Here is a 27679-nt window from a genome sequence, read left to right on the forward strand (position 1 = left end):
CCACACGTGGTGCTGTCTCACTGTCCACCTCACCATCGTTCCTGGCCAAGACTCTGACAACGGCCTCCTGTTAACTGGCTTTTGAATCATACAGATTGGAGTGTAAGTCCCATCTGTAAAATGGGAATGATAAGACAGTAATCAAAAGGTTCGTTGCCAGGGCTCATCATCTTTCTCTTTCTTTCTTCATCAGGCCTTGGCTTTTATGATTTTTTTTCTGGTACCGGAAATCTAACTCAAGACCATGTGCTCGCCAGGCAGGCACCTGTGCCTGATGAACTATGTCCTGGCGTGTCACTTCTGGAGAGCCCTTTTCTGTCTACTCAGCCCTGGTTCCCACAGGCCGGGCTGCTGCATGGAGTGATAGCCCCTGTCTGTCTTCTCTCGATGTCCTGTCCAGGAGATCAGGGATCCTGGATTTCTTTTTTTTAAATTAAGTGCAGAAAATATTTATTGGAAAAAAGCTTCTAAGAGAAATAGAAGGGGTCCAGAGTGGGCTTTGTCTTCAGGTCCTGACAGCTCCCCACTCAGTGACCACTGGGGCTGAATGAGACCCTTGGGGAACCATGCCCGGAGAAGACAGGACCCTGGAGTGTGTATGGGGGTCTATTTTGTGAACTTTGGGAAGTAGTGTAGGTGTGGGAAAGTACATGAAACTATATGTGAAGGTTGATGAATTGTACCATGAGCATCTCTAACAGCCACCTCTCCAATCAGGACCTGGAGCATCTCCAGCACCTCAAAACCCCACCCAACCTCCCCAAACTTCTCCACCCTTCAAGACAGCCTTGGCCCCCTGCTTTTGTCATTACCATGTCCTTACACCCACCTCTAAAATATATTTTTGTCTTATCTGATTTTTTTTTTTTTTGTCTTTTTTCGTTTTTATCGGTACCAGGGATCGAACTCACGACTGCTTGCTTGCAAGGCAGGTGCTTATGCCGCTGAGCTAAATCCCCAGCCCCCTGTCTTATCTGATTTTAAACTTGTTAAGATTAGACAGGACACCACATAATTTTGTTCTTTCTGCTTAATATTTTGTAAGAATCCTCCATTTGCTCATGTGTTACTCATTTACTCACCTTTGCTATTCGCCTGCTGCTGAGCCCGTGTTCTGCTGATGAGCAGTCTGGCTACTCATCTACATGGCTTGCAGAGGCAGGGGCATTCAGAGGGAGGGGAGAGGAAAAGAGGAAGTTGTTCTGGCCCAGAAAACTGAGTGGGTAGGAGGGCCCCTAAGGATGCAAGGAAAGGGCATTGGAGGTCTTTTTTTTTTTTTTTTTTTTTTTTTTTTTTTTTGTCTTTTTCCTTTTTATCAGTACCAGAGTTCGAACTCACGACTGCCTGCTTGCAAGGCAGGAGCTTATGCCGCTGAGCTAAGTCCCCAGCCCCTGGAGGTCTTTTCGATGTTTCCTCCTGTCCAAGACTGGAGGGGTACAGTTCCCCAAAAGCCACGGTTTGATTGGCACGGACATGACCTGCCATGCTCTGGGCGACCTGATCCCACTTTTCTGTTCCCTCTGTGATACAGGCCAGCTCCATCTGCACAGAGAGGCCAGGAAAGACAGTTTATTGTAAAATACTGCCTTTGGGAGACAGAGGAAATGCTACAAATGGGCCAGCAAGTGCTTCTCCTTCCCCAGGAAAGGCATGCTGTAAGATGTTTGTGTTTGGAAGTTCAGTTGTTGCCTGTCTATCCAGATGCTGGCTTGCTTTGAGGTACGTGAGCCCTGGAGCAAAGAGGCTTTCACAGCTGGCTGCTTGCCCACATCTCACCCATGCTGAAAGAGAGGCTGCCCAGTAGAGTCCATCTCTTGGGGACTGCCAATAGCTTCATTCTTACCAGGGAAACTCTCTCAAGCAACACTCCCACCCTCGTATTTAACGCTGAGGACTGTCCTGGCTGGAGATGGCCAGGTGGGAGACTTTGGCCTCTTGGGAGATGTCCCTCTTCTCTCTGGGTTGGCAGCTACCAACCCAGTGAAAGGAAGCTTGCTCTGTTTCCTCATTGGAGTCTCAGCAGCTCAAAGAGTAGACTGAACAAGCATCCTCACATTCCAAGAAGTCGACACAGCCAAGCGCATGCCTGTAATACCAGCACTCAGGAGACTGATGCAGAAGGATCTCCAAGAGTTAGAGGCCAGCCTGGGGCACCTAGTGAGTTCAAGGTCAGCCTGGGCTACAGAGCAACTCCCTGTCTCAGAAAACCAGAGACAGAAAGAGAGACAGAGAGAGACAGAGACAGAGGCAGAGAGCGGGAGAGAAGAAAATTGATGCAGATGAGCGTGCTCAAGCCTACCCTAGAGATTAGCACCTAAGAGGCCAGAACACAAGGCTTCCACCCAGAGTTGGGCTTGTTGGGCACAGAGGCATAAACAGGCAGTTGCCTAGGGAGGCACTGAACTGCAGCATCACCAGTCTGAGGCTGTCTCAGCCCCTGGTGGAATTAGTGTCTGTAGCAAATTGATCTTAAATGCAGGTTTGTCCCTGTGTTAGACACGGAAATCATGGAGTTGAGAGGGAGCTCCTCCTCAGAACTAAAGTGAATTTAGTGAGTGGCTCATTTCTTATAGTGTTGACTGCTTTATGCATAATTCAACATAGTACTCAAATTGGAAAAAAATGGGTCTGTATGAATCCAATATAATTGCACTAGTTCTTTTACAATTCAGTGTTCCTTTGTCATTGCTCTAGAGCCCTCTCCTGCAGTTTTAGGTCTCTTGCACACAGCCTCTTGCTGAACTTTCTACTCTTCTCTGGTCGCCATTGCTTCCTCCCAGCAGCCTGGGCTCAGGAGAAACTAGATGGGCAGTGGCTGGGAGTGTGACTTCCGGAGGCATGGCCCCAGATGCCAACTATGGCTATGCCGCTTGTTCGCTTTGGGCAAAGCGTTTCCTACTCTACAGAGTGCAATCACCTTAGATTTAGATGAGAATATGATAGTAACTACCTGAATGGGTTGAAAGATGAAACTTGTTGATTCATAGAAAGTACTTAACTAGTTCCTGGCTCATGACAGACCTTTACTATTGCCACCAGTTTGGTCCCTTTTCTGTTAAGAATCTTCAAATGAGGGGCTGGGGATTTAGCTCAGCGGCATAAGCGCCTGCCTTGCAAGCAGGCAGTCGTGAGTTCAATCCCCGGTACCGATAAAAAAGGGAAAAGACCACAAAAAAAAAAAAAAAAAAAAAAAAAAAGAATCTTCAAATGGCCATAGAAATGGACCAGTGTTTAGCCTGACATAGGACACTACTGTGGACCAAACAATTAACAGAGATTTCCTGGCTTACCTTGTTCACTAACCCATATACTTTGTTTCGCAAACTTCCCCTCCTACCTTGACTCACTTTGACTTCACACGGCTAACTGTTGAACTCACTACTGTCCCTAAAGAACAGGCTCCCTGGCCAGCACGGCATGGACTCCCTTTGTCCTTTAAGCTGTATCTAACTAGCCAGTCCCCAAGTTCCTGCAGCCAGGGCTGAGGGTATAGATTAGCAGTACAGCATTTGCATGTATGAGGTCCTGGTTTCAACCTCTAGTATTATATTCACCTCCCTTAAAATTTTTTCAAGTCTTAATCCAGAGCCAGGGACATAGCTCAGTGGTATAAGTGCCTGCCTGGCAAGCGCAAGATGGTGAGTTCAATCCTCAGTACCTAAAAAAAAAGTCTTCATCCAAGTTCTTAAAGCCAGTAACGAAAGAATGCAAAAGTCACTGGACATGGAATGTATTCCCTCTACAACTCTCCATGTAAACATCACTCCCTGTTCAACACTCCATTCAACTGCCCCATTCTGCCATCTGTCATGCACTGGAAGACAATGGAAATGTCTGACAACGAAAATACAGTGAAATCAATGCCAAAGTGCAAGTCAAGATTTTGCAAAACATGCAGCATTTCATACAGTTGTGAGGAGAGTGAAACTGCTCAAAAGAGCCCAGCCACTGACAAATGAGGCTCTGAAAGAATTCATTAGGCCCCTCGACAAATGAAGAGGACATACATGTCCCTAACCCTAACTAATTAGGTGCTTCACAGGGGGATGATCTGAATATCAAGTTGAAGTATTAAGTAGGGAACCGAGGAAGCCCTTGACTAACTTGCAAAAATGATCCGGAGACTGATCATACCATCAAACGTAACATGAGCTCCTATTTTTGCAGTCATAACTTGAGGGGGGGGGCACACCTTAAATATTTTCTCTAAGCAGTTACATTTGGTTGACAGATACTTGTCTCAACTGAACACTGGGGAGCCAGTGCACAATGGCACACACCTGTAATCCTAGCTTTAGTACTTGGGCAGCTGAGGCAGAATAACAACTTCAATCCCAGAAAATTTGTGAGACCCTGTCTCAAAATAAAATTTTAAAGAAGTTGAGGATGTAGCTCATTGGTAGGGTTCTTATCTAGCATGCACAAGACCATTGGTTCAATCCCTAGTGATGTAAAAACAAACCAACAAAAAAAACACTAGGAATATGGTGACTGAAGGGTATAAAATTTCAATTGGCTAGGAAGAATAAATTTAGGAGATCTAGTGTACAATATTCTGACTATAGTTAATAACTATGCATTCTTAAAAATTTCTGAGAGGTAAGCCAGATGTGGTGATGCATGCCCATGATTCCAGCACTTGGGAGGCTGAGACAGGAGGATCACAAGTTTGAGGCCAGCCTGGGCTACATATTGAGTTCAAAGCCAGCCAGAAATACATAGTAAGACCCTGTCTCAAAAAAATAAAAAAAATTTAAAAATAAAATAAAAATCACAATTTTAAGTTCTTTCATCACAAAAAGATGAGGTAATCTATGTTTATTAGTTCAATTACATATATCTCAAAATATGTACAAAATACGTTTTAATTAAAATTATTTAAATAATTTACACAATTTTACCAATTAAAATTTAGAACAGATATAAGCTTCATTTTTCAAGATAAAATTCTGGTTATACCTTTTTCTCTTTTATATATGACGCTGGTCTCTTTTTAAGGTAGTTTTACTTGAAGAGGCTTTTTCAAATCTTGTTCATTTTGGGTAATAAATCTTTACAAGTATTTATCTACCTGCCTCATTTTCCCTAACAGGGCACATAATTTAGGGCAAATAGTGCCAGAGACTGACAAAAATGCCATGACAACTCACAGAACAGCGGGGGTGGGAATGCATGAGTCACCAGGGAAGTCTGGACACAGCCGTACCTAACTTCTTGTTTAGAGTGAGTCACAAGGCATATCCAGAGCTGCTAGAACCAAAGGCCCCAGTTGAGGCCTTGGCCAGTCTCCCTAGCACTGTGGTGTGCCAGGCTGCTGAGGTGGCACCAAGGGGCCCAAGCAGCCAGCCTGGCTCTTGCCCTCAGTCAGACCCAGGAACTTCAAATGCTGGGGGTAGGGAGTGGGTCTCTAAGTACCTCAGGACCTGGGTGCCAAGAGTTTCCCAAGAGACCCTGATACAGCCTCCTGTTCCCCCCTAGGGCAGCACACAAAACTGTATGCAATGGCTTTGGCTACTCTGGTTCATTCACATCATGGTATGGGTCAGAACTTCCTATGTAAGAGCTTCATAAAGGGTTTAAATGGCAGTATTCCCCACAGAGGTGTTGGGGGAAATTCAGCTGTAACATGGAAATAGGTGTGAACTTACTTCCTTCTTCAGGTTGGGAGAAAAGTCAAATGGGGACTGATGTCATCCCTGTGCTAGGCATTGCCCACATCCTACAGGCAGAGAACAGCACAGCCTCTGTGTCCATGAAAACTAGCCCCCAAATCTACATGACAGAGCCATGTTGGGGAGGAATACAGAAACATACATGTGAGGCATGGTCCCATGGGCTGGCTGGGGGCAGCTAATGCAGTCTCCTCTAGCATATGGGGAAGGAGCCTCCCCTGCATCTCTGGCAGAATTCAGATGAACTGAGGTTAGCAGCAACACGCTTCTGTGTGTTTTTTTAATTTTGTCTTTTTGAGACAGGGTCTCGCTGTGCAGTTCAGGCTGGCCTTGAGCTCACTTTGTAGCCCAGCCTGGTCTCGAACTCACAACGATCCTCCTGTCTCAGCCTCCCGAGTGCTGGGATTACAGGCATGAGCCACCACGCCTGGCTAACAACACGCTTCTGTTTTGAGAATTTTTTTTCCTCAGTGCTAAGGATGCAACCCAGGGCAAGTGCCCCACTGACCTGTACCCACAAGCCTGCTTCCTGAATCTCCTAGAAAGCATGAGGGAAGGAGGGTAGGAGCTGAGCCTCAGGAGCATCACAGACAACTGCAGGGCAGAAGACATGGCGGAGGTGACAGCTGCGTATCCTCAGGTGGCTGAGAGGTGGCTTTGGAGCAGGGCTGGTGTGCATGAATGGCACCAGTGCAGCATGAGACAGCAGGAGTGTGGTGAGGAAGAAGGGAAGGTGGCGTAGAGGCCAACTCTTTCTAGAAGATCCACATTGAAGGTAAGGAGAGGGATACTTGGACTTGCAACATTTGCTTTTCAGGTCTGAAAATTTGACAGCTTTAAGGGCAGGGAAGGAAACAAATTGAGAGAGACTAAAGGCATGAGACACAAAACCCCACACCTTGTGACTGATGTCATTTATGTTAGAGCTTTTGCTGCAAGATAAAATTTATACCATGGTTTGATGAGTGTGTAACAGGTACCAAAAATAAATGAAGCCTTGATATATAGTATTAAAAATAAATCAAAACCATGGCAACCCACCAAGTCAGTCAGTTGCCTCCAGGAAACAGGAGTCTTACTTGTGACTGTATACATTTTTGTATTAAATTTGTGTTAACAACCGTATCACTTTTTTTCAGTGTTGGGGATGGAACTCAGCTTCCCACATGCTAGGCAAGTGTTCCACTGTGAGGTACCTCCCCAAGGTCAGTGTAACTATTTTTTTTTCTTTTTTCGGGTACCGGGGATCGAACTCACAACCGCCTGCTTGCAAGGCAGGTGCTTATGCCATGAGCTAAGTCCCCAGTCCCCAGTGTAACTATTTTAAAATGCAGTATTATTGGAAAACCCTCCAGAAGAACCTACTGTACAGTGAGAACAGCCCTCAAAAGGCCTGAGTTAGCAGAGACGTCCACATTCTGGACAGCTGAAAGTGCTTTAGCACCACCTCCCCCACTTCCTTAAGGACAAGGAAGGGCCAGGCAAGCTGTTCCTATAGTGTAGCAGCTCTTGGAGCCCAAGAACCAGGGACAGACTCTTGCCCTTGCTGGCCAACTCAGGATGAGCTGCAAAAGTCAGCGTTTCCTTTTTGGGAGACCAGGTCCTTGTTAGAGCCACTTACCCATAAAATGGCCTCCGTGGTCACCTATGTTTAGCCTACTGTCACAGTGCTTATACCTGGGTGCCCAGAGTCCCCAGCACAAGTGGGATTGTATTGGAACCTGAGGATATTTAGGAAGAGAAAGTGGGGGGGGGGAGAGGGGCTGGGGAAGAAGAAAAGCAGCAGTATTGGTGGGTTGTTCTTGTCCTATCGACAACCTCCAAGATGTTGGCATAGCAGGGAGAGGGGGAAAACCCTGTTCGGACAGTCCCTCATTTCTCACCAACACTCCCTAGATTTACTTGAGCAGGGCTGCTTCCACGGTGGCATTGAGGTACACTGTTAGCGGGGAGGCACTAGCTCAGGCCCATTAACAGCTGCCTCATTTCTAAGGACATTGATTCAAGAACAAGAGGGCCAAAAGTTCAAGGGTACCCTCCTCTCAGTTTTGAGGTTTCTGTTTGTTTTTCAATGCTGGGGATTGAACCCAGGACCTTCTCATTGAGCCACATGTCCAGTCATTTTCTGAGGTGAGGGTTTCACCAAATTGCTAAATTGCCCAAGCTGGGCTTGACTTCGCAATCCTTCTGCCTGTCTCCCAGAGTGCTGGGATTACAGGCATGTACCGCCATGCCCACCCCTACTGAAATGAAGAACCTTCTCCAGGGCTCAGTGGCAATTATTCTGGGGTACTGTTAGCCTTCCATGACTGGTTCTTCTCAATCTCAGCAACACAGACTGATATCCTGACATCTTGCCTTTATCCTCAGGCCCAGCCAGGAGTCTAAAGCATGAGGTGCCTTGCTTATTATGAAGTCAAGTGCCAGAGAAGAGACTCCTACCACCCCCAAAGTGCCAGGGACATGTCCCAAGCCTAATGGGTGTCATGTCCCAAGGGCTGACGAGAGCTGTGCCAGTAGTGCGTGCCAGCTGGTACCAGTGCCTTGTGGGGGACTTGAAGGAAGCCCTTGTCCTGGGGATTAACTTTCCAACTGGCAGAAAGTAGTGGGGAACCATTTACTATGTATTCATGTCTATTTTAGCCTTAATGACAGTCTTAAATAGGGGCTTCTGTGACACTGAGATGGCAGAGAGGGCCATCTGAATATATTTCCTCTTCCAATCTGGGCTGAGGGATTCTTACAGGGCTGCTGACCAGAAGGCAGCAGGGCCTGGGCTTCTACCTCAGGTGTTTATGCAGATGGGGTTGGGCAGTGGGAGGTCTCCAAGTGCCTACTCCTCAGCCAGGGGTCTTCAGAGATTTAAGAAACATCAGTGTTCAGCAAAATTAGGCCACACCAGTCTAAGGTAGGACTCAGTTCTGTCACCTCAAACCCCAAAGCAGCTTTTCTTGGGATCCTTTCACTGCCTTTATATCATTTTCAAGCATCAATGCATATGCAGACTTTCACCTAAAATTATTTCCTTTATTAAACACACACATGAACTTTGGCTAGTGATACTTTTGCAATTTAGTGCAAAACTGCAACCACAGTGCCTCAAAGCTAGGCTGGCACTGTAGCTCAGACCATTTGCCTAGCCTGCATGAGGCCCTGGGTTCAACCCCAGGACTTCCAAAAACAAACAAACAACAAACAAACACTTTGCCGTACTTCAAAGTAAAAACCTGTCCTTTTGAGGTAGAAGCAGCCAGACCCCCACCCTTCTGATTTAAGATGTTATGCTTTGACTTTAGATGATTCACACTATCATCTGTTTTTATGTATTTGGAAGGGTAAAAAGAAACACCAGATCACATGGTCACTCTTTTTAATATGCAGTGGATCAGAATGTCTGGGGCAGCCAGGCACAAGATGCCACCACCTCATTCTATGGGACAAAGGAAAGAAACACCTGCTTAAGACTCCTCTATGTGCTAGTCCTTTGCTGTAGAGGAAATGGCCACTGGATGGGTACCTGGTACTACAGGGCTGGGATTCCAATCCGAGGTTGGTTCTTTCCATCAAGCCAGTGGTTCTTTTTTTTTTCAAACTCACTTTTGTGGCAGGACTTTAGCAGGTCTCTGCATGTCCCAAATGCTGTTAACCATTAAGTTATCTTTTACATACACACTTAAAAGGGTTAACACACACATTAGCTGAGGCTTTCAAGATTTCATAGCAAGGTTGCCATCACAGAGCATGTGACCTTCACAGGGGTCACTGATGGGGAGGGAGCTGGCTTGGGCTGTGGTCATGAAGCTCAGAGACAACTTAATGCTAGTGGCTCTCATCTGAGAACTTGAGTGTTCATAATCTGTTTCTTACTTGATACACAGTGGATAAGGATTGAAATCGGGTGTTGAGTAGCCTGTTAGTTTTAAGCATTTACTTTAGCTCGTCAGTAACCAGAGATTGCAGCCAAGCTGTGATTACCACCTTTATACCTACTTAACCCAGAATTTCCTTGCTCTGTCTCATACAACCAAATTTCACAGCTGGATACTAAAATGGTTTGCGTACTAATTCATTTATATTTATCAAACACACTCCCCTCCCTTACCCCACTGATTTGTGTTTTGACTTAATTTAGATGATTCATGTGAACAGCATCATTTGTTTTTATGTATTTGAAAGGATAAAGAAAAAACAGAAACACTTGATCACACTATCACAAGCCTTTGATTTGGATTAGGAGGAAGCGTAGGACTCACAATTTAGGCCTTTTGGTAGTAACTCTTAAGTGCCAATCCAAGAGCTGTGGCTTGCTTAACTCAAAGAAAACCAAAATAAAATAGCTATTTACATAAAACTGTCTTTTGAAAGGCCAAGAAAATGAGAGATGGAGTCAGAGCAGTTTTTACTTAGATTTTGCTATTAACTTATCGGGTAATCTGGGTAAATCTTTGTTCCTCCTTTAGCCTGTTTCCTCAAACAAAAAGGAGGAAGCTGGGTTAAATGGTTTTTGGCTTTTAAGAACCAAAGACTTTCTATTAGCACTTCATTGGCAATCTAATAAAGCTTTGAATGGGCTGGGAGCTCTCTCCCCACAATGGCCCAGCAGAGCAGTATGAAAACTAGGGAAGTAGGTGACCGTAGGGTCCCTCTTCACCTCTATAAATATCCAGCTTTCAGGATTCCTTGCCTCAGGCGACAAATGCTGACTTGAGCTACTTTCTTCTTCCTGAGCCCTTTTCTCCTAGATTAAGAAGCAGAATTAATTAATCTTTCATAGCAAAGACACCGCACTGGAGAACCATAGTGACAACCCAAATCCAGGGGCTGAACAACTGTGGGTGACAGTGACATATTTATTCAATTTAAATGGCCAGTGATGCTACAGCAGGTTCACTGCTGTCACAACAGGCAAGCACTACTATCAGCAGCAACACACCAGTACATTTCAATAGCATCCAAGCTTCATGGTTTATATTCTCATTAGGGAAAAAAAAAAGTCAGTCTGAAAGCAAAGGCCAATTTAAAATGCTGATATAAAACTTCACTAAAAATACAATTCAGGTGCAAATGTTATGACTACTGTAAAAAAAAGCTAGGAACTCAGATATAAAAAACTTAAATGGCAAACAAAATACAATAGCAGCATTTAAAAATACTGTAACTCCCAGTTCAGCGGATGCCCCCTCCCCTCTCTGTACCTCTCATACCTGGCCCTGCAGACACGACCGTTAGAGCAATATCTGCTCAGAATGCACAGTGGATGACTTCCACCTAGTCCAGAGAGGCAGAGCTTCAGCAAGTTCGGTGCTAGGACAGCAGAACTCATCTTTACATGTCAAAGGCTTAGAGTGGTCATGCCCTACTTCTGATAGGAAGCGTCTCACACATTCTGGTCCTGCCCCTGAGAGATCTTGTCAGTAACCTCAACTTTGAGCAACTTTCTTGGGAATGTGATTAGAAATTAAATAGCTGGGACTTGTGCTATGTTTCTCAACTCTTTCTCCAGAGCACTGAGTCTATTTTAAACTGTTAGCCCCATTTTCAGCCAATACAACTTGGGAGGGTATAGCTGCAACCCAAAACCACAGGTTACTTGAACAGGCACCAGACAAATGACATACTTCAACGGAACCTTCAAATCAGCCCTTATTCTTAAAAGATCTAGAACTTTGGTAAGGATAGGACCTACTAGCCTCAATGCAAGTAGACAAGCGTACTAGCTATCTCAAGATCAGTAGCTCACAATCTTATTCTAGGATGTACACTCAATTCTCACTTAAATATACTTTAAAGAGGATTCTATGGCACTGTTTTTGTTCATTCTCTTTTCGATCTGTCATGGTACCACTTTAATTCTTGCTCTCTGCAACATGGAAAGTTATCAGTAGGAAAATAGGCAAAAATACTATAGAAAAGATGCTGTGCACAGCCTTACTGGGAATCCCAGTAGATTAAGGCAGTCATATCATTTTGTGTTTGGAGGCAGAGAGGGACTGGCGTTAAGGAGACTAAGGTATCTAAAACCATGGTTACTGACACAGTGCCAGAACAGGGAAGTTCAGAGATGATCAGCTCAAGGTAACTGTTAGCGCCTCAGTGCTTCAGACCCAATTCCTCCATGTGATGGCCAAACAAAGTTGGCAGTGCCCACAAAGAATTGCTTTTCTCCATGCAGCTCCATCTTCCACAGGGCAGTTCTTTGCCTTTGAACTATACTATACAGGTCTCATCACTATCCTGACTGTTCACCTTCATGCTTCTTGCAGTTTTCCACTTATGGACCCCAACAAGCCTGCTAGATCATGCCAGTGTTTTAACTTGATAAGGATCACACCATTAAATCTCAGAAGTTAATGGTGGCTGTGTGTAGACACATCAGTCACAACATACACGCAGGTTTTTCACAACTTTGTCTGAACACACACTGGGTTACTTGGCAGACTGAAGGGCCACGGATGACATCACAGACAGGCTTATTTTCAGACACCTGCCAGACAGTACCCACAGCTTTCAGACTGGAACCAGCTGATGTTTTAAATGCTATGGTCTTTAGTCAGAGGGTACATTCAGATAGTGACCCAACCAAGGGAGCCCCAAGGAATGAAGCCTCAGGGCACGGGGAATGGTCTGAGCAGGACACTTCAAAGCCCAGCCAACCCACTGAGATACTGGGCTAGCAACGTCACAGCCAGTGTTATTCAACATCAACTTTCCTGAGGAAAGAACTATGTAATATAGCTTATCCATAAACCAAGAGGTGAGAGGGATGCTCAACAGCCATGAAGGGAAAGAAAATCCACCCTTTTAAAAGCAAGAACTAGTTCAGAAGTGACTAGCTGTCTTGGTGTTGTTTAAATGGAAGCACAGGTCACAGATCTAAAGAGCAGAGCTTCCTCTGTATGGAGGGAAGAAGGGAGTAAAGGAGAAAGGGGGACTACTAGTTGAGCACAAAACCCAATCCCATCTGATTCTGTTTCTACTCCTGGTTCCTCTCTCTGCTCATCCAAGAATGACAGGTGGAGTTTTCTAACTTTCTCCCCCTAAAGCCTCCTGGCTCCCCGTAGCATATAGTCAAGCACTAATGCTCACTGCCTAACGTGGAATTCAGGGCCCAGACTAGATCCCCTCAAATCAGAGCAGTAGGAAAACAATTAAAAAACTTAAGAGGTCAGAGGTAGTTTTAAGTACTACTGATGTACAATTCTTGATTGTTTTTCCCTTTTTCAACTTGGGAAAGTCATTTAGGAAATCTTTTTCAGTGCTTAGCAATCATGGTGAGGCTCCTTGGCAGGGCCTTGAATCCAAAAACAATCTGATGTTTCCCTTTGCCAAAGGTCAGCTTCCCAACAGCACCTCAAAACCACTTCTTTGCGAGCAGGAAAAGGGATGAAGAACGGTAAACCCCTGGACAAAGAATTAGAATGTGTTAGCAAATGCCACCATGCAGAACACTCAACTTTATTCGCTTTATTTATATATTTAACAATTCTAAAGTATTTACTTCTTGCTTTGACAAAAAATGAAAAATATAGGAGCACTGACTCCTCTTTAGGAGAAAAGGGTTATATGTACAGCTATGGAGAGTTACGGTTCCTCCTTTACATACAAAGAAAAATATTAATAAAAAAGTGCTTCATTGATCAAAAAAGGGCTAAGAGCTGCAAGCATTTATTCACACTGTACATCAGACCCAAGAAACCCGTATCACAACCTCTTGGCACCTGTCACTAGGAACTGCACAATCTTCAACTACACAGACTTCTCCCAACCTGCACAACAAGACCACGCAGAGTGTGGAGAACTACACCCTGTTTCACTATGCATGGACTCTGAGCAATTTGCTGTTGTGGGAGTTGGGGTCATGCTCAAGATGCTCTGGGATTTGGCTGGATAGTGCCAGGGAAGGTGTCTAACCACACGTAACCATACTCAGGACACGTAGGAGCTACCTTCCTGAAACACAGCTTGCCCTTGACCAAGAATTGCTTCCAAAGAGGAAGAGGAGTGCTGAGAAGGGTGGAACTTCTGTGTTCCCTGACCTCACACCTACCTCCTCACCATGATCTGCCCCATTATTATCAGGTAGCAGTTTTCAGCAAAGCCAAGTGTGGCCCTTTCCCTTCCCCAAGAGGGAAGGCATGCACAAAACACGGAGCCAATCTTACAGAGCATAAACCTAAACTTCTCTCTATCCCTCCCCATACTCACTTCTACCACAAATATTCTTAAGGCTCTTTTCAGACCACATTAAATCTCAGGAAAGGTACCCTGAATCTCCTCCAAGACACGTTACTTCTCTAAGAAACCTTGCAAAATCATGAGCTATCCCTTCACTGCCAGCCACCAGCCAGTGGGCATGTGCTCACTCAGGTAGTCAGGAGTAGAGCAGGGGAACTGCTGGGTGCTTTGTGCTGCCCAAAGAAGGGGAAGAGGAGGAAGGTTAATTGTATGGGGACCTTTCTAATGCTAAAGGCTGATTCTACCCCTTAAATGTGAGATCCATGATTTGTTTGGTTTGGGAATGGGAATTTTTGGAACCCTGAGTCTGGATTTCCCCATGCTGGCTGAGGAAGAAAGATTGTTTGTGGGATCAGGCCCTGGAATAGGGCTCCTGGATATGCCTGGGCTCAAGGGAGGCCTTAGCCACAGCAGACACCACAGGGTAGCCAAATTGCATTCTTACACCCGAGGAAGCAGTACCCAGCCTACCTAGGTAGCAACCCCCTGAAAGTGAAAGGAGCCTTACACAATCTGGGTTAAGTTAAAAACAGAATTCCATGGGGAACAAATACTGACCATCCATCCCCAACCCGTCACTTGCCTCAAAGAACACACACTTTCTTTCCCAATAGGAGTCTGGAGGTTTCATGCACTGTGTGTCCATCCCTCCAAATGCCAATCCCTGCCTATCTATGAGGTGGGATGGGCCCTCTCTCAGGAGCAAGAGGCACCTAGGGCAGTGTTCTTGGGAAGATGCTTCCAGCCTCTCCAGCAGTGGAGGTTTCCCAACCAGTCTGATGTGGCGGTGGCATGAGGAATGGTCACAAATATTAGTACTGGCTTGCTTTCCTATTCACTGTCTCAGGCCTCTATTCTTGGCTCTGACCAATCTTCTATACCAAGAAGTATCATGCTATCCCTCAGTGTGCCTGACAGAAGGCAGCTCAGCAGTTACGGGGGCCTGGCAACCTCTGGTCTTTCAATGAAAAAAAAATTTAAGACAACCTGGGGACTTTTTTGTTTTTGAAGGCAGAGGGAGGATAGAAAAGGAAGGAGGGGTTAAAAGAAAAATCAATCTACAATCCAGTGGTACATCCCAATTTCTGTCACTCTATACAGGTGGTTCCAAGCCCCATTCCAAAGTGCATGGGCCTTTCGGTCTTCCCAGGCTGTGTAGGCCTGTCAGAGGAACAGCAGCTTCGCCTCTGCCCACTCCAGGTCACCGAACTTCAGTTTGAAGTGGCAGCAATGGGCTTATCCAGTTCAAGGTCAATGCTGGAGCTCGTGGGATGTAGGCTGCTATAGCAAGCCTTGCACACTCGACTGGGTTCAAATAGCTGCTGGCTAGGAACTGGAACCTTCTGGTTACAACAACTGGAACAGAATACATTTCCACAATTCCTTGAGATGAGAAAAACAAACAAAGAAGTTAAGTTTGGCTAGTAGATATGTAGTGGGAAAACAAACCTCAAAAGACAAAATTTTGTTGTATGTAAGTCAGATGTGCTAGAGACTCCTCTGAGATTAAATGCTGGGCAGGAAAGACATTTCTAACTACCAGAGTCATGGGTCACTTTCATTTTGAGGCCACAGACACTTGTCACCTTACCATAATGGCTCAAGGTTATCAGGTGAGTAGCATATGCTTAACAGAAATCATAAAAACAAATGGGTCCAGCAGCAGCGGCTGCTAGCTCAGTGGGAAAATCCTAATCCAGGAACTTATCCAATGACAACACCAATCTGGGCAATGGTCTCTGTGTAGCTTGTGACCACTGAGAAGCTCAAGTCAAATGAAGCTATCTCTGGGCCCCTCAGAGGACAGAGATAAGCACCCTACCCTGCTGAGGTAAGAAGTTTTGCCAAAGGGCCCCTGCTCTGGAGACTCACAGGGAGCAACCCAGGAAAGCAGACTGCTGTCATCTAATATTGCTCTGTAGGCAGCATGCAAAGCCAGGAGTCAAGCAGCCTATGACGCATGCTCAGAGTGGAAAAGGAGAGGTGGAAGGATAAGCGTGTGGATAAGCATACGTGCGCACACACCCCTTTATTAGATAGCTGTCAGTCAGTTATGGCTTACTGCCCTCCTCTATGAATCTCCAGGGGAACTTAGGGCTCCACTCAAGAGCCTGACTGCTCATAGGCCCAGGCTACCCTCTCCTCCTCCACCACCAAAAGCCCTGCTCTGATGTATTTGTGCCATAACAGGTCCATACATCCTGACCAATACCTATTACAACTAAGAGAAAAGAGAAGTATTAGAGAAGTTTCTGCCTGCCTTATAATCTACTTTTGCTGGGCCTTAAAGTATAAATCAATCTTATGGAGCCCAGTATAGGAAATTCCAAGTGGTCTGACACAGCTAGGGGAAGGCATATACAGGGGAAAAAAACCCCAAAAAAACAACAACAAAAAAGCCACCTTTTAACCAGTGTCCCTCACTATCTTTGCAAATCTACCTCTGGATTTAAGGCACTCAGGCACAAGAAGAGCTCAGATGGAAGAAAACTACATAAGGGAAAGGTAGGACACAAGGTAATGGAAAGACAGAAGTAAAGTCAACACATAAAATTTCATTTTCTAGAATGTAGTAAGGACTTCAACTGTTTCTTTTTCTTTTTCTTCTCATAACTGTTTCTTAAAAACGAGTAAGAATCTGTGGTTATACAAAAAAATTAATGAATGACTAAATTTCTTTAATGCACATGCCAGAGTTCAGTTCAAAAGCCTGACATGAATTTCAACAGTTAAGCTTTTCTACCTGACTTCTTTCAGGGAAACCGGAAAGACCTCAGTGGAGTCTTCCCTCAAAGTCTTCCATGCTAAAACAATTCTCTGAGAAGATCATCTCTATTTAGCACTCTTTAAAAACAATACAAGGAGTGGTGGTACTATCTGACCTGTAAGTTATTAGCATCATTTCAATGAATGACCAACTCAAAAGAAATAGCTCTGAAAACATAACCAGCTCCTTACAAGATTAGCCTCTGCAGAAGCATCACTTTTTGTCAAAAGCAAGATGGACAAGTTGACCTCAACAGTCAGGAGGAGAACACTTGCCACAGTTGGAGACTCATTCTCAGTGGTCTCCTCTATAAACTGTTATGAATCCTCTCAACCCCACCTGCCTGCCTGTGCTCCCCTGCCCCAGACTTCAACCTAGTGAGTGTAGAAGAGAGGGAATAACAGCATTAGTGTGAAGTTATTGTAGATGTGCAGACATCACAGACAGGTTGTTGCAGATGCTCACCACGTTTGATCAACACGGTCAATGTCCCTGCAAGGAGGGGAGAAAGAGCTCAGAAAAGCCAACCAAAAACATCTGGGCTTGGAGTGCAAGATGAGAAAATACATGGTCCCAGAAGCATCATTAATAGACAGAGGCTGATCCATTTTCAATCCATGCTCACTTGTATAGGTGAGCCATGGCGTGATTCTAATAAACTTCCTATCCCAAGAACACTGAACATCTGCCACACAGTCACCACCCCAGCTGGGCCTAGGCATCCTTAATAACGCACTATCCAAACCTAGGAGGAGAGAGAAGTTGGAGCCTTAAGGATTAAAGACTATGCTCAGCTATTTCTACTACTGCCTCCAGCTATGTCTGCTCATTAATAGCAGAAAGGACAAGTTTGGAACCTTGGAGCAGACAAAGAACAGGAAAATGAAATTCTCTGACTATAGCCAGAAAACAGTTTTTGTTCACAGTAGCCATGCTGCATTTTACACTGGGAATAAGACAGTGACTTGAGTGATGTTACCCTACCAATCTGGGAAACAAAACAAAAAAAGATATCATTTACTCATTTCAAAATTTAACAGTGATCACTCCAAACTAGAACAAAGATACCAAATGCAATTCTGCAAACATAAAGGAGGAGACCCCAGGGTCTGCCCAGTCAGAACACTTCCAGCAGGAAGCCTGCTACATTCCACTCTGCAAACCCTGTGTAGTCCCCATACCCAGTCCACCCTACCGTATCCACAATGTACCTGCAGTGGTGCTTCCTGCTGGCAAGCCAGAAGGCACTGTCACACGCATAGCAGTGGGCAGCCAGGTGGTCAGGAAGCCAACGGGTCATCTGCAAAACAGGTGGGGCCAGGTTAGTGACCAGAAATGGGCCGTTCCACTGAAGCCAACAGAGCCACGCTGCGGGCAGCAAGAGTTACATGGACCACATACACTCCTATAGCACCAGCTCAACAGGTCTGATGTCAACAGTACAAGAAAGGCGTCCACATCATTTTCCTGGAGGTGACTCCAATGTCCCCTGACATAAAATAGCAGGCGGCAGCACCCTGGTCACTGGGAGAGCTGGCAAGGTTCCAATTCATGGAGACATTGAAGACAGAAGACCAGCTCCCTAGCTTAGAAATGATGGACATGATGTAGGTTCACAGGAACTGAAACACCAGAGACTCAAGGCTAACTGTATTATGATGATCTTCCTTGGCCAGGGGCATGGGGCAGGGATGGGAATAGAGAAGAACTGCAGAACAGTTGCATGGATGGCACTCTGTGCAGGGATTGAGCCTGTACCTCTGTGTCCTGTTTATCCACCTGCTCCCAGCTGGCTTCAGAGAAAATCTCTGTGCTGCAGCGAGACAAACAGTTCTGATCCAGATTGCTTTCCGAGTCGGGTATTGAAGTCTGTTGGCAAACAAACATAGCTGAACAGAATGAACCTTGTTTCCTCCCAAAAGAAGAAAGGGCTTGGTGAAGAAGGGAGCACTGGGGACTATGGGTGAGTCTGAATGCTGGGGCTGCCAAATTTGCAGATGCAGCAGCCACTGAGTTTTGTGTTGAACAACTGCAGAGACAAGATTGAGGCTGAAAGAGGGACACATGGGTTCAATACAGTGACATTAGAATGGAAAGATAGGTCTCAGGGCTAAGGAAGTGAGGAAAGTGACCAGGATGAGTAAGAACTCCCAGTTTCAGTGCTCTGGTGGGTCTGTTGATCCAAACTTGCTCCTTAGTTAAAACTGTGCTTTGGCTATACCCACATTTCTCAGAAGGACTCTTTACAAAAATGAGAAATCATCATTATTATTAAAGAAATGCCAAAAAGTTACTTTGGATTGAAAATCATCAGATATGCTCGCCTTTAATGTACACTGACAGCTTCAGAGCCTGGCTCGTACTTGTACTTGACAGACCCACTCAGGTCTGTCAAGAAAATGTCTTTGGAAAACCTTCCCACTGGAGCCCTCATTTTTGGCCACCTAGCACCATCAGCACAACTTCTCAACAATACTAGAAACCAATCCCTTCTTTCCATTTCTACTTCCAGTATCTGCCACAGTGTGTGTCCAAATACTCATTTAAAAAATAACTAAGCTTTCAAAGATATAGCCCATGTCTGGAAGTTTACTAGTTACTGACAGGACAAGTACTACAATTTGACAGGAATATTTGGCATTGCCTTACAAATACTATTCTAGTCAGCAGTTCAAGACCTTCTATGGACATAGAATACTCTCTGAAGAAATTTGATCACCAGATGCTAACTCTTTCCTGTTCACTAAGTGTCTCAACAGGACACAGGAAATAAGGAAAGCTGAAAAGAGGCACACTGCCATTCAGGTGGCTGAAGATGACTTCTAACTTCTGTCAGCAGGGATACTTTGGACCTGCTCAATCCTTTTAGAACTCGGTATCTGTCACCACACACTGAGTCCAAAGGGTACTCAGCCTCAACGGGTCCTGTGTTGGGCAGTTATGGAAGAACCATGACCTACTCACCACTTCATCTCCAAAGTCCCCATTGAAGTGCAGGGAGCTGGTCAGGTATTGGCTCTCAAGACGACTCTTCAGCTCCTGCACTTGTTTCTTTAGGGTCTCCACTTCCTGCTGGTGTCCTGACTCAATCTGACGCAAGCGCTGCTGGATTGTGTCCGTGTACACAGGCATGCCATCATCATCCAGGTGGCTGCGGGAAGGCTGATCAGGGCTGCTGGTTGCAGATGGTCTCCCCGAGTGGTTGTGCAGCCACTTGTGCAAGTTCCTTGAGTGTAAGTGGACAGAGCTACAGCTTGTGGCAGAGAGCTGGCGGCTCAGTGAGTCCTTACTCCTCCCAGCCTCCCCATTGGCACAGTGCCCATTGGGCGTGGGGTACTTCTGAAGAGTGCCAAGCACTGGGGGCTGCTCTGAAGCCTTGTTTTCAGTCTCTGGGGCACCATTGCACACAAGTCCTTCTTTACATTCAGTTAAAGCCAAGGCACAAGGGGCTGGTGATGGGCTGATAGTGCTGCCAGGGGAAGTCCTCTGTACCACAGACAGCCCCTGGGGCCTCTCAGGTAGGCTCCTCTCCACAGGCCTGGGCTCCAGCACTGGGGGAAGTTTGTCCTTGCCACTGAACCTGCCACTAATTACAGGGCAAGGTCTATGATGGACTCGAGGCTCACTTTCTGCCTTTACCTTATCTTCTATTAACATGTTCATGGGATTGTCCATGTTTGGTCCTCTGGTCTCAAATGGGACTTGGGAAAGTAGCAGAGAACTAGACAATGAGGTACGATAGCCAACTTTAACATCTACTGGGATGCCAGGAATTGTATCCTCGCTATCCTCTGAGATATTCCCTATTTGAGGCTGTTCTATAGAGACCTCCTGGATATCCTTTTCCTTGGGGGAAGCCTGGAGTGAACTGAGAACATTGTGCTCATTCTGCTTCTCAGGAGTATCCTGTGAGAACATAGACAGGGTGGTACCTGGGTGGTTCCTCAAAATAGCATCATCCAGCTCTGGTTCTTGATAAAACACAATGGCTGAGCCCTCAGCCACAGTCACACTGCTCTCTTTCGCTAAGGGTGCCTCCTCTTTAATCTCTGGCATCTTGACACTGCCTCTATGGGTAGGCTCGTCCATTCCACACTCCTCTTTGGTGGCCTCTTGCAAAATGTTCTCCATCTGCCCTTCAGCCACTCCAGCTGCCACAGACAGCTCAGCACCTGCTGGAATCCTGCCAGGCTTCCCCAAGCTGTCAGCAGCAGCAGTAAGCTCCTCTCCGGGACTGGCTAGGCTGTTCAGCTCCAGTGAACGACGGTGCTCCTGCCACTTCTCATTCAGACTGGGGTCGCTGCTGCGCCGGCTGGCTAGAGGCACTGTGCTGTCACAGACTGTGGTGAGATTGTCAAATGATCTAGTCTTTGGTAGCCTAAAAAAAGGGGGAAGGATTTAGGGAAAATTAGAATCTTTGGGGGAATTCAGAGGGAAGTAAAAGACAGTAAATTATAACAAGCTGCTCATTATAGTACACAAGGAACCAAGGCACTGGGCCAGGAATGTAGTACAGTGGGACAGTTCCTGCCTGGTAAGCTCAAGATACTGAGTTCAATTCTCAGTACCAAAACAGAAACAAAAACAAACAACATTAAAAAAAAAAAAAAAAAAAAAAAAAAAACCATGGCATTTCTGAAGGGCGGCTCAGGGAGGTGGAGCAGAAAAGCTCCCCTATCTGTACTGTCCCCTCCATACAAATACCCCACCCATACAAATATGCTAACAGCAAATGCTCTTTAAAAAGCTGTTCTTTATGATGCTGTGGCAGAACAGCACTGATTTTTTGATATTATAGTACTTTAAAAATTTATTTCCTATCAACTCTGAATTTAATAAGCTAATTCATAAGTGGCAAAGCCAAAATTTCTAGCATCTCACAGAATGCTTTTCAAGCCTCAGAAGACAAATCAGAGCAAGGTGATAGGAGCAAAGACAGCAATGGATGAAAGAAACACAAACCAGGTCACAAAGAGCCCAGTGGATGTGCTCCATCATTGAAAAATTGCTCAGTGCATGTGGCAGAACAATGTAGCAACAGGGCCCAACCTATTTTCAAACACAGGCTCTTACTATCTTCCCTGAGAAAACTTCAAAGAGCAAAGAAAGATACTGTAAACCCAGATAATATCATGATTTCTGACCACCCCTGGGCATGTTCCCAAACAGGAATATAGCCATACATGAAGAGAAGTCTGCGGCAACCCCTGGTCTCACCGGCTCAGGGGAGGATCATCAGGGCTAGTGCCTGCAGCTGGATATGGTGCGCAACTGTCATCCACAGGAGTAGACGGGGATGGACAGGGCAGGTACACTGCACTCCATAGCATCAGGTTACGCACATGGCACACAGGGTACAGTACCTAAGGAAAAGGGTAAGGACACAGGTTTAAACATGTCACAATTAAATCTTAGAAATTTTTGGAAAGCTGGACATGGTAGCACATGCCTATAATTCCAGCTAGTCAGGAAGATAAGGTAGGAACATTCCTAAATATGTGCAACTTGGTAAGACCTTTTCTTGAAATAAAAAATAAAAAGGGCTGGAGATATATAGCTCACTGTTAGAGCACTCTTGGATTCAATGTTCAGTACCACTGAGGGTAGGATGTAGAAAGATCACAAACAAGTACCTTGGAACACTCAACAGGGCTGAAACACAGATATACAGGGAGATAGCATCAATGGATACAGATGTATCTCCTGAGACCAACACAGGACTAGACATTTGATTTGGCAACATGTGGCCATGAAAATCTAACAGCATTTTTTAAACGATCTACTTCTCAATTGTTTCTGAGGTCACCTTTACTGAATGACTGACTTTACTGAATGACTGACTTTCAAAGTCTTGATTTATTGCTTTTACCACATAAGAAAGTGAGTCATTCTGTAAGATGTGATTGTCTGCTCCCCTGGTATAAAAGCGTGGCTGCACAGAAACTGTCAAGTCTGTTTTATACACTCATTTAAACTAATCACATGAAGAACTTTCTTCTTGTATTTTTACTTCCCTAACAGGCACAGTGAAGGAGGGAGAGAATCAGCTTAAATCTTTTCTTAAATGTAATGAGAAATATTAATAGCTCAACAAAGCAATTAACCTGATTAGCCTCCTTTTCACTTCTTACAGGTTTAAGATGTATTCCAACAAAGGGAACACTAACACACAGATGAATGTGTCTCCTTTTCTCTGCTTAACCACAGGTATTCTTTTGGAGGACAAAGTCTTAAAGGGCCTGCTAGCTCTCCACGTGAGCAGAAAATCACACATACACTGATGTCAACATCAGGCCCAGTTTTGTGCTGAGAGAGAAGCTGTAATGTGTATCATCACCTGGTATGTGGGGAGAGTGCTGGGGGCATGGGGCCCACTCCTCCTCTGAACTATCAGAAGCATCCAGGAAACAACGGAAGTGCCTCTTCCACCAGTTAGAACATGCTAGGAATACATTAAGCTCTGGAGGAGATGCCAGAAAAGATTTGTGTCTAGGATGGCAAAGTAGAGATGTGCATTACACCAAACCATTGTGAGCACAGAATGGTCAGAAGCAGGTCAGAACATCACAGGAAACAGGTCTTAGAATGACAGTGGGAAAAAAATGGAACCAGCCCACCCAAGACAGATACCCTTCACAAGAACAGAAACTTGGATTCATGTGTCCCACCCCAAAATTTATTCTGCTGATTAGAAGAAAGGCTGAGAGATACATACGACATCTGACTGAGAGGAATACAGTAGGTTTTTGAAAGCCTTGTTGCCTGCGCGAAGGAGTGACCAAACAGAACACGTCCGCTCCTGAGTATGCTTTTCTCCTCTCTCCTTGGCGTTGTTGCACAGGAATGTTCCAAAAAGGCAGGAATAGGTATGCTGCACCAGTTTCACCTAGGGGAGTCCAATGAGGCAAAACCATGTAGCAGGGCAGACATTCTCTGGTAGAAGACAGTCCACCTAAACCACTTTACGCTAACATCCCTGAGAGAAGTTCAGCTAGCTCTGCCAGGACTGGGGAGCAAAAGAAGCCACGCAATAGCCTGCTCCAAGATTTGATCTCAGCCACCAGCATTCATCAGGCAAAGACAGACTGGTGTACTCTATTCCTCTCAGCTTCCCTGTTAAACAGTCTGACCTTCTAAAGTAACAGCTATCCTCATCAGTGACAGAATGTATAAGCTGGATACAAGTGCAGGTCACTGTATAGCTCAAGTCTATGCTAAAAGTACACTTATGATAAAACTACTTACTCTTTCAACAAATCATTAATAAGCATTTCACATGCCCCAGGTATGACTACAGGTCCTGGATATGCAGTAATAATCAGAAAGCTTTTCTGCTCTGATGGAGCTTGCTCTAACTGTGAGGGAGAAGTGACAACTGCTATGGAAAATAAGGCTGGATAAGGAGGACAGGGCAAGCTGTAGGCAGTGGGAAGGCCTTGCTGGCTGAGTCCAGATGGAAGTGAAAGAGCAGGTCACATGAGTATCTGAGGAGAAATGTTCTAAGCCGAAGCAACTGCAAGTATAATGGCTCTAAGGTGAGTGTACACTAATGATTTCTGAGGAATGATAAAGAGGCCAGTATCACTAAAAGAGACTGCATAAGAGGCAGCAGGTCAGTAGTGTACAATTTGAGTCTGAGTTGAAAACATACTTCTTGGGAAACAGACAAGGAAAAAAGGACAAGGAAGTAACCCTGTAGGCCATTTTAGGGGCTTTGGTTTTTTGCTATGTGAAAGGTAATCACTAGAGGTTTCTGAGTAGGGAAATGATATGATATACTTCATGTTTTCCAAAGATCCCTCTGTGCTAAGTTGATGCTCTAAAATTAGGGCAAGAGGTAATAGTAGTGTGGACTTGTGGAGCACCAGTAAATTAAACTTTAGATATATTTTGAAAGCAGAGCTATAGAATCTACAGACTGAATATAAATAAATGTAACATTGAAGATGACATAAAGGTTTTGACCTAAATGAATGGAAAGCTGGCTTTGCCATATGGTGAAATGGAAGTCTCCTTTAAGTACCAAATTTCTATGGTGAGGAAATGTGGAAATAAAGAATTAAGTTTTAAATGTACTCAGTCTGAAATGTCACTAAGACATCTGAGGAGAGTGGGGTATAAAGTTCAGTGGTTGAGGGCTTGCCTGCCATGTTCCAACATGGCATGTGAGGCTGAAGTTAAGTGGACAAGTCTAAGCTAAAGATGTATACATATCAGATTCTTCAGAATATTGATGGTAATTAAAGCACTAGATTGGGTGAGATCTTTAGAGAGGGGGCTTGATGGAAAAGCTGTCTGGAAGCTGAATCCTGGGGCATTCCAATATTCAGAACTGAGGAAACCAAGAAGAATCAGCAAAAGAGACAAAGAATTAGTCAAAGAGCTAAGAGAAGAACTAAGAATGATGAATGTTAGAACCAACTGAAGAAAGCATTTCAAGAAAGGAGTTCAACTGTCAAGTGATAATGATGAGCTAGAGATGAAAATTGCAATGATCACTAGATTAGCAACACAAAAATCTCTGGTCACTTTAACAAGAGCAGCTTTGGTAAAATGGCAAGGTGAATGCCTGACTTAATTAAATTTAGGAAAGAATGAGATGAGAGGAATTTGAAATATCCACTGTAGAATACTCAAGGAGTTCTGTTATAAAGGAAATCAGAGAAATGGGATGACAGCTAGAGAGAATGCAATACACAGAAAGTTTTGAGACAATGTGGGATGCTACACCATGTTTATGTGCTAATCACTGTGACTGTGTAGAGAAACATGATGTGGATGGCAGAGAGGAGAAAGCTGGATCTAGGCAGTAGAGCAGATAAGAAAGGATAAGGACAGTACATTTTCTATTAAAGGAGAGAGGGCAGAGAATCTGGAGGAGATGTAGGCAAGTTTGGTAAATGGTCTGGGAGGGAGGATGGGACATTCTTGTTTCTAACTCCTATTTAACGTTTCTATCATCCCTTTTAAAAGGTAAGTTTAACACAACTCAAGACCTGCACAAGGCAAATCTAGTACACCTGGATTCACTGAATAAATGCGTACTTATTATTCTTTTAGATATAAAGTAGGAGAAAAAAACTCCTCTATTAAATCCTAAAAAGGTTGCACAGTTTCATGTGAAAATTAACCCACAAACATTTGTATTGACAACCTCTCAAAACTAGATGGTTCCCAAAATGTACAATTCACAAGCTCAAACTCACAAGGAATGCTTCATTGAACTCAAAAGAGCAAGGAAATTGCCTCTGAAGCTGATGAACGCAGTCAAGCCACTGCAGAAACACTGGGCAACGCTCATTTAGATCGTCCGAGTTCTCCCCATGACCACACCGGTCAGCAAACTTATGACCAAAATCCAGCCACTCCATCTCCACAAGGACCTGGAAACCCTGTAGGGAAGCACCCAGGAGAGACCATTTGTGCTGGACTATCCAAAAGTGTAACAGTCCTGAGCCCGGAATCACCTATAGCAACCCCATTAGTAGCTTCCCTGTCAGTGCTTCTAGCCCAGACCCATAGCTGAAAGTTCTCTTCCTTACACTTAGTGAAATTTCCCAGTTCTCTAATCTGTACTCATGGAAGAGTACTAATTGCATCCATTTAAGTCGTTCTTGTGTTTTTATATTTTGTGCCTCTTTCATTCACCATGTAAAAGCTACATGTTTTCCTCCCTTTTAGTTTGTAATTTTACCTTTGATATTACATTTACAAATTCATGCTTGTAAAATCCTTCACATCCCAGATTTTTAAAATGTTCATATATATTTTAAGTGTGTTACAGTTTTTTCTCACATCTTTAAATCATTAACCCAACCTACTGCAGAGTAGGGCTCCTTCTCCACAGAACACCTTGGTAATATCTACACCCACTGCCCTAAACATGGCAAAATCATGTTACAGAAGTCCTATTTTCCTGGAGTAGTTAAAAATTTTCCAAATAGGTAGGCTACAAGTGAAAATGTTTACTTTTCAATGCCATGTTATCTACAATCTGTACCATCTTAAAAGGCTTACAAGAATTGAGCTCAAGGAAAAGGAAGAATGATTAGAACAGAACACTTTTATCTTCTTTACACACAATTATCATGCCCAAAACTGACCATAAAACCCTCAGAGAAGTTTCTCCCACTCATCCTGAAGTATCAGCTCTCATTCTTTAGATGTACTCACCTCTATGGTTCGGTAATAAGGGTCTAGTAGGAGCTTAGCCAATGCCACAATCTGAGGGGTGCGGTCCCAGCCATCTGAACAATGTACTAACACTGGGCGCTGATCACGATTCACAGCATGTACCACCAGAAGTGCTGATTTCAGAAGCACAGACAGATGATGCAGCCATTTTGTACTCTCAAGAGCTGAAAGCCAACTATAAAAACAATGGATAAGAAAATCCTAGGTTTTTAAAATGATTTATTGCATTATTTCAATAGCTGTCAGATTCAAAAGTGATCTCCCAAAATTTTCTCTCCAAATGTAGTATTTCCAAAACAACAGAAAAGCTCGGCATCGTGGTACATTCCTGTAATCCCAGTACTCAGGAGGCCAAGGCAAGAAGCTTACTGCAGGGTTGGGCTACACAGCAGGATCCTGTCTAAAAATATAAAGAAAGTTTTTATGAAAGGAATAATAGGGACTGGGAATATAGCTCAACAGCACAGCACCTGCCCGGCAAGTGCGAGGTTGTGAGTTCAACCCCAGTGCCAAAAAAGAAACACTACAATCACCTTTGTTAGGTACTAACATCTTAATGGATAATTTCCCAGGAAGATTAATTTTAGTATTTTTCAGTCCACAGCAGGTAGGTATACATTGTGTAAGAAAAGTAGCCTTTTCTGGAATCTTCTGAGTGCCTCGTGTGACATGTAAAACAGAAGATATTCAAAGGTCTTAAATACATATTAACTAAAACTGGCTAGCTCCAACAAAATGAATTAGACTCATGCATAGTAGTATAATGGTAAGCACACGGTAATGGAGCATAGCCCAGATTGGATGCATCAAG

At 44.5% G+C, this 27679-nt stretch overlaps 1 protein-coding gene and 1 long non-coding RNA gene across 15 annotated transcripts in view; one reads left to right on the forward strand and one right to left on the reverse strand.

Moving 5' to 3' along the window:
- Positions 1 to 863: 863 nt before the first annotated feature.
- On the forward strand, positions 864 to 19807 carry LOC134470678 (uncharacterized). Its single transcript, XR_010039726.1, has 2 exons — positions 864 to 6877; positions 16665 to 19807. It is a non-coding gene; the product is annotated as an uncharacterized LOC134470678 (long non-coding RNA).
- Mtmr3 (myotubularin related protein 3) overlaps positions 13122 to 27679 on the reverse strand; it is a 132441-nt gene continuing 117883 nt past the window's right edge. For 8 of the 14 annotated variants that reach the window (XM_013141764.3, XM_063225963.1, XM_013141762.3 and 5 more), the window contains 9 exons: positions 26848 to 27043; positions 25881 to 26066; positions 23390 to 23560; positions 21892 to 22037; positions 19639 to 21052; positions 18433 to 18543; positions 17886 to 17974; positions 17140 to 17166; positions 13122 to 15290 (listed from right to left, as the gene is read on the reverse strand). In XM_013141764.3, coding sequence (XP_012997218.1) covers positions 15119 to 15290; positions 17140 to 17166; positions 17886 to 17974; positions 18433 to 18543; positions 19639 to 21052; positions 21892 to 22037; positions 23390 to 23560; positions 25881 to 26066; positions 26848 to 27043 — 2512 coding nt within the window. In that variant the 3' untranslated portion in view covers positions 13122 to 15118. The remainder of the gene's footprint in view (positions 15291 to 17139; positions 17167 to 17885; positions 17975 to 18432; positions 18544 to 19638; positions 21053 to 21891; positions 22038 to 23389; positions 23561 to 25880; positions 26067 to 26847; positions 27044 to 27679) is intronic. The other 6 variants (XM_013141766.3, XM_005007269.4, XM_013141765.3 and 3 more) reach the window with 3 other exon arrangements.

The sequence above is a fragment of the Cavia porcellus genome, unplaced genomic scaffold (assembly GCF_034190915.1).
Source record: "Cavia porcellus strain 051 isolate PalLab524CR breed Dunkin Hartley unplaced genomic scaffold, mCavPor4.1 scaffold_16, whole genome shotgun sequence".
In the NCBI taxonomy this organism is placed as follows: Eukaryota; Metazoa; Chordata; class Mammalia; order Rodentia; family Caviidae; genus Cavia; species Cavia porcellus.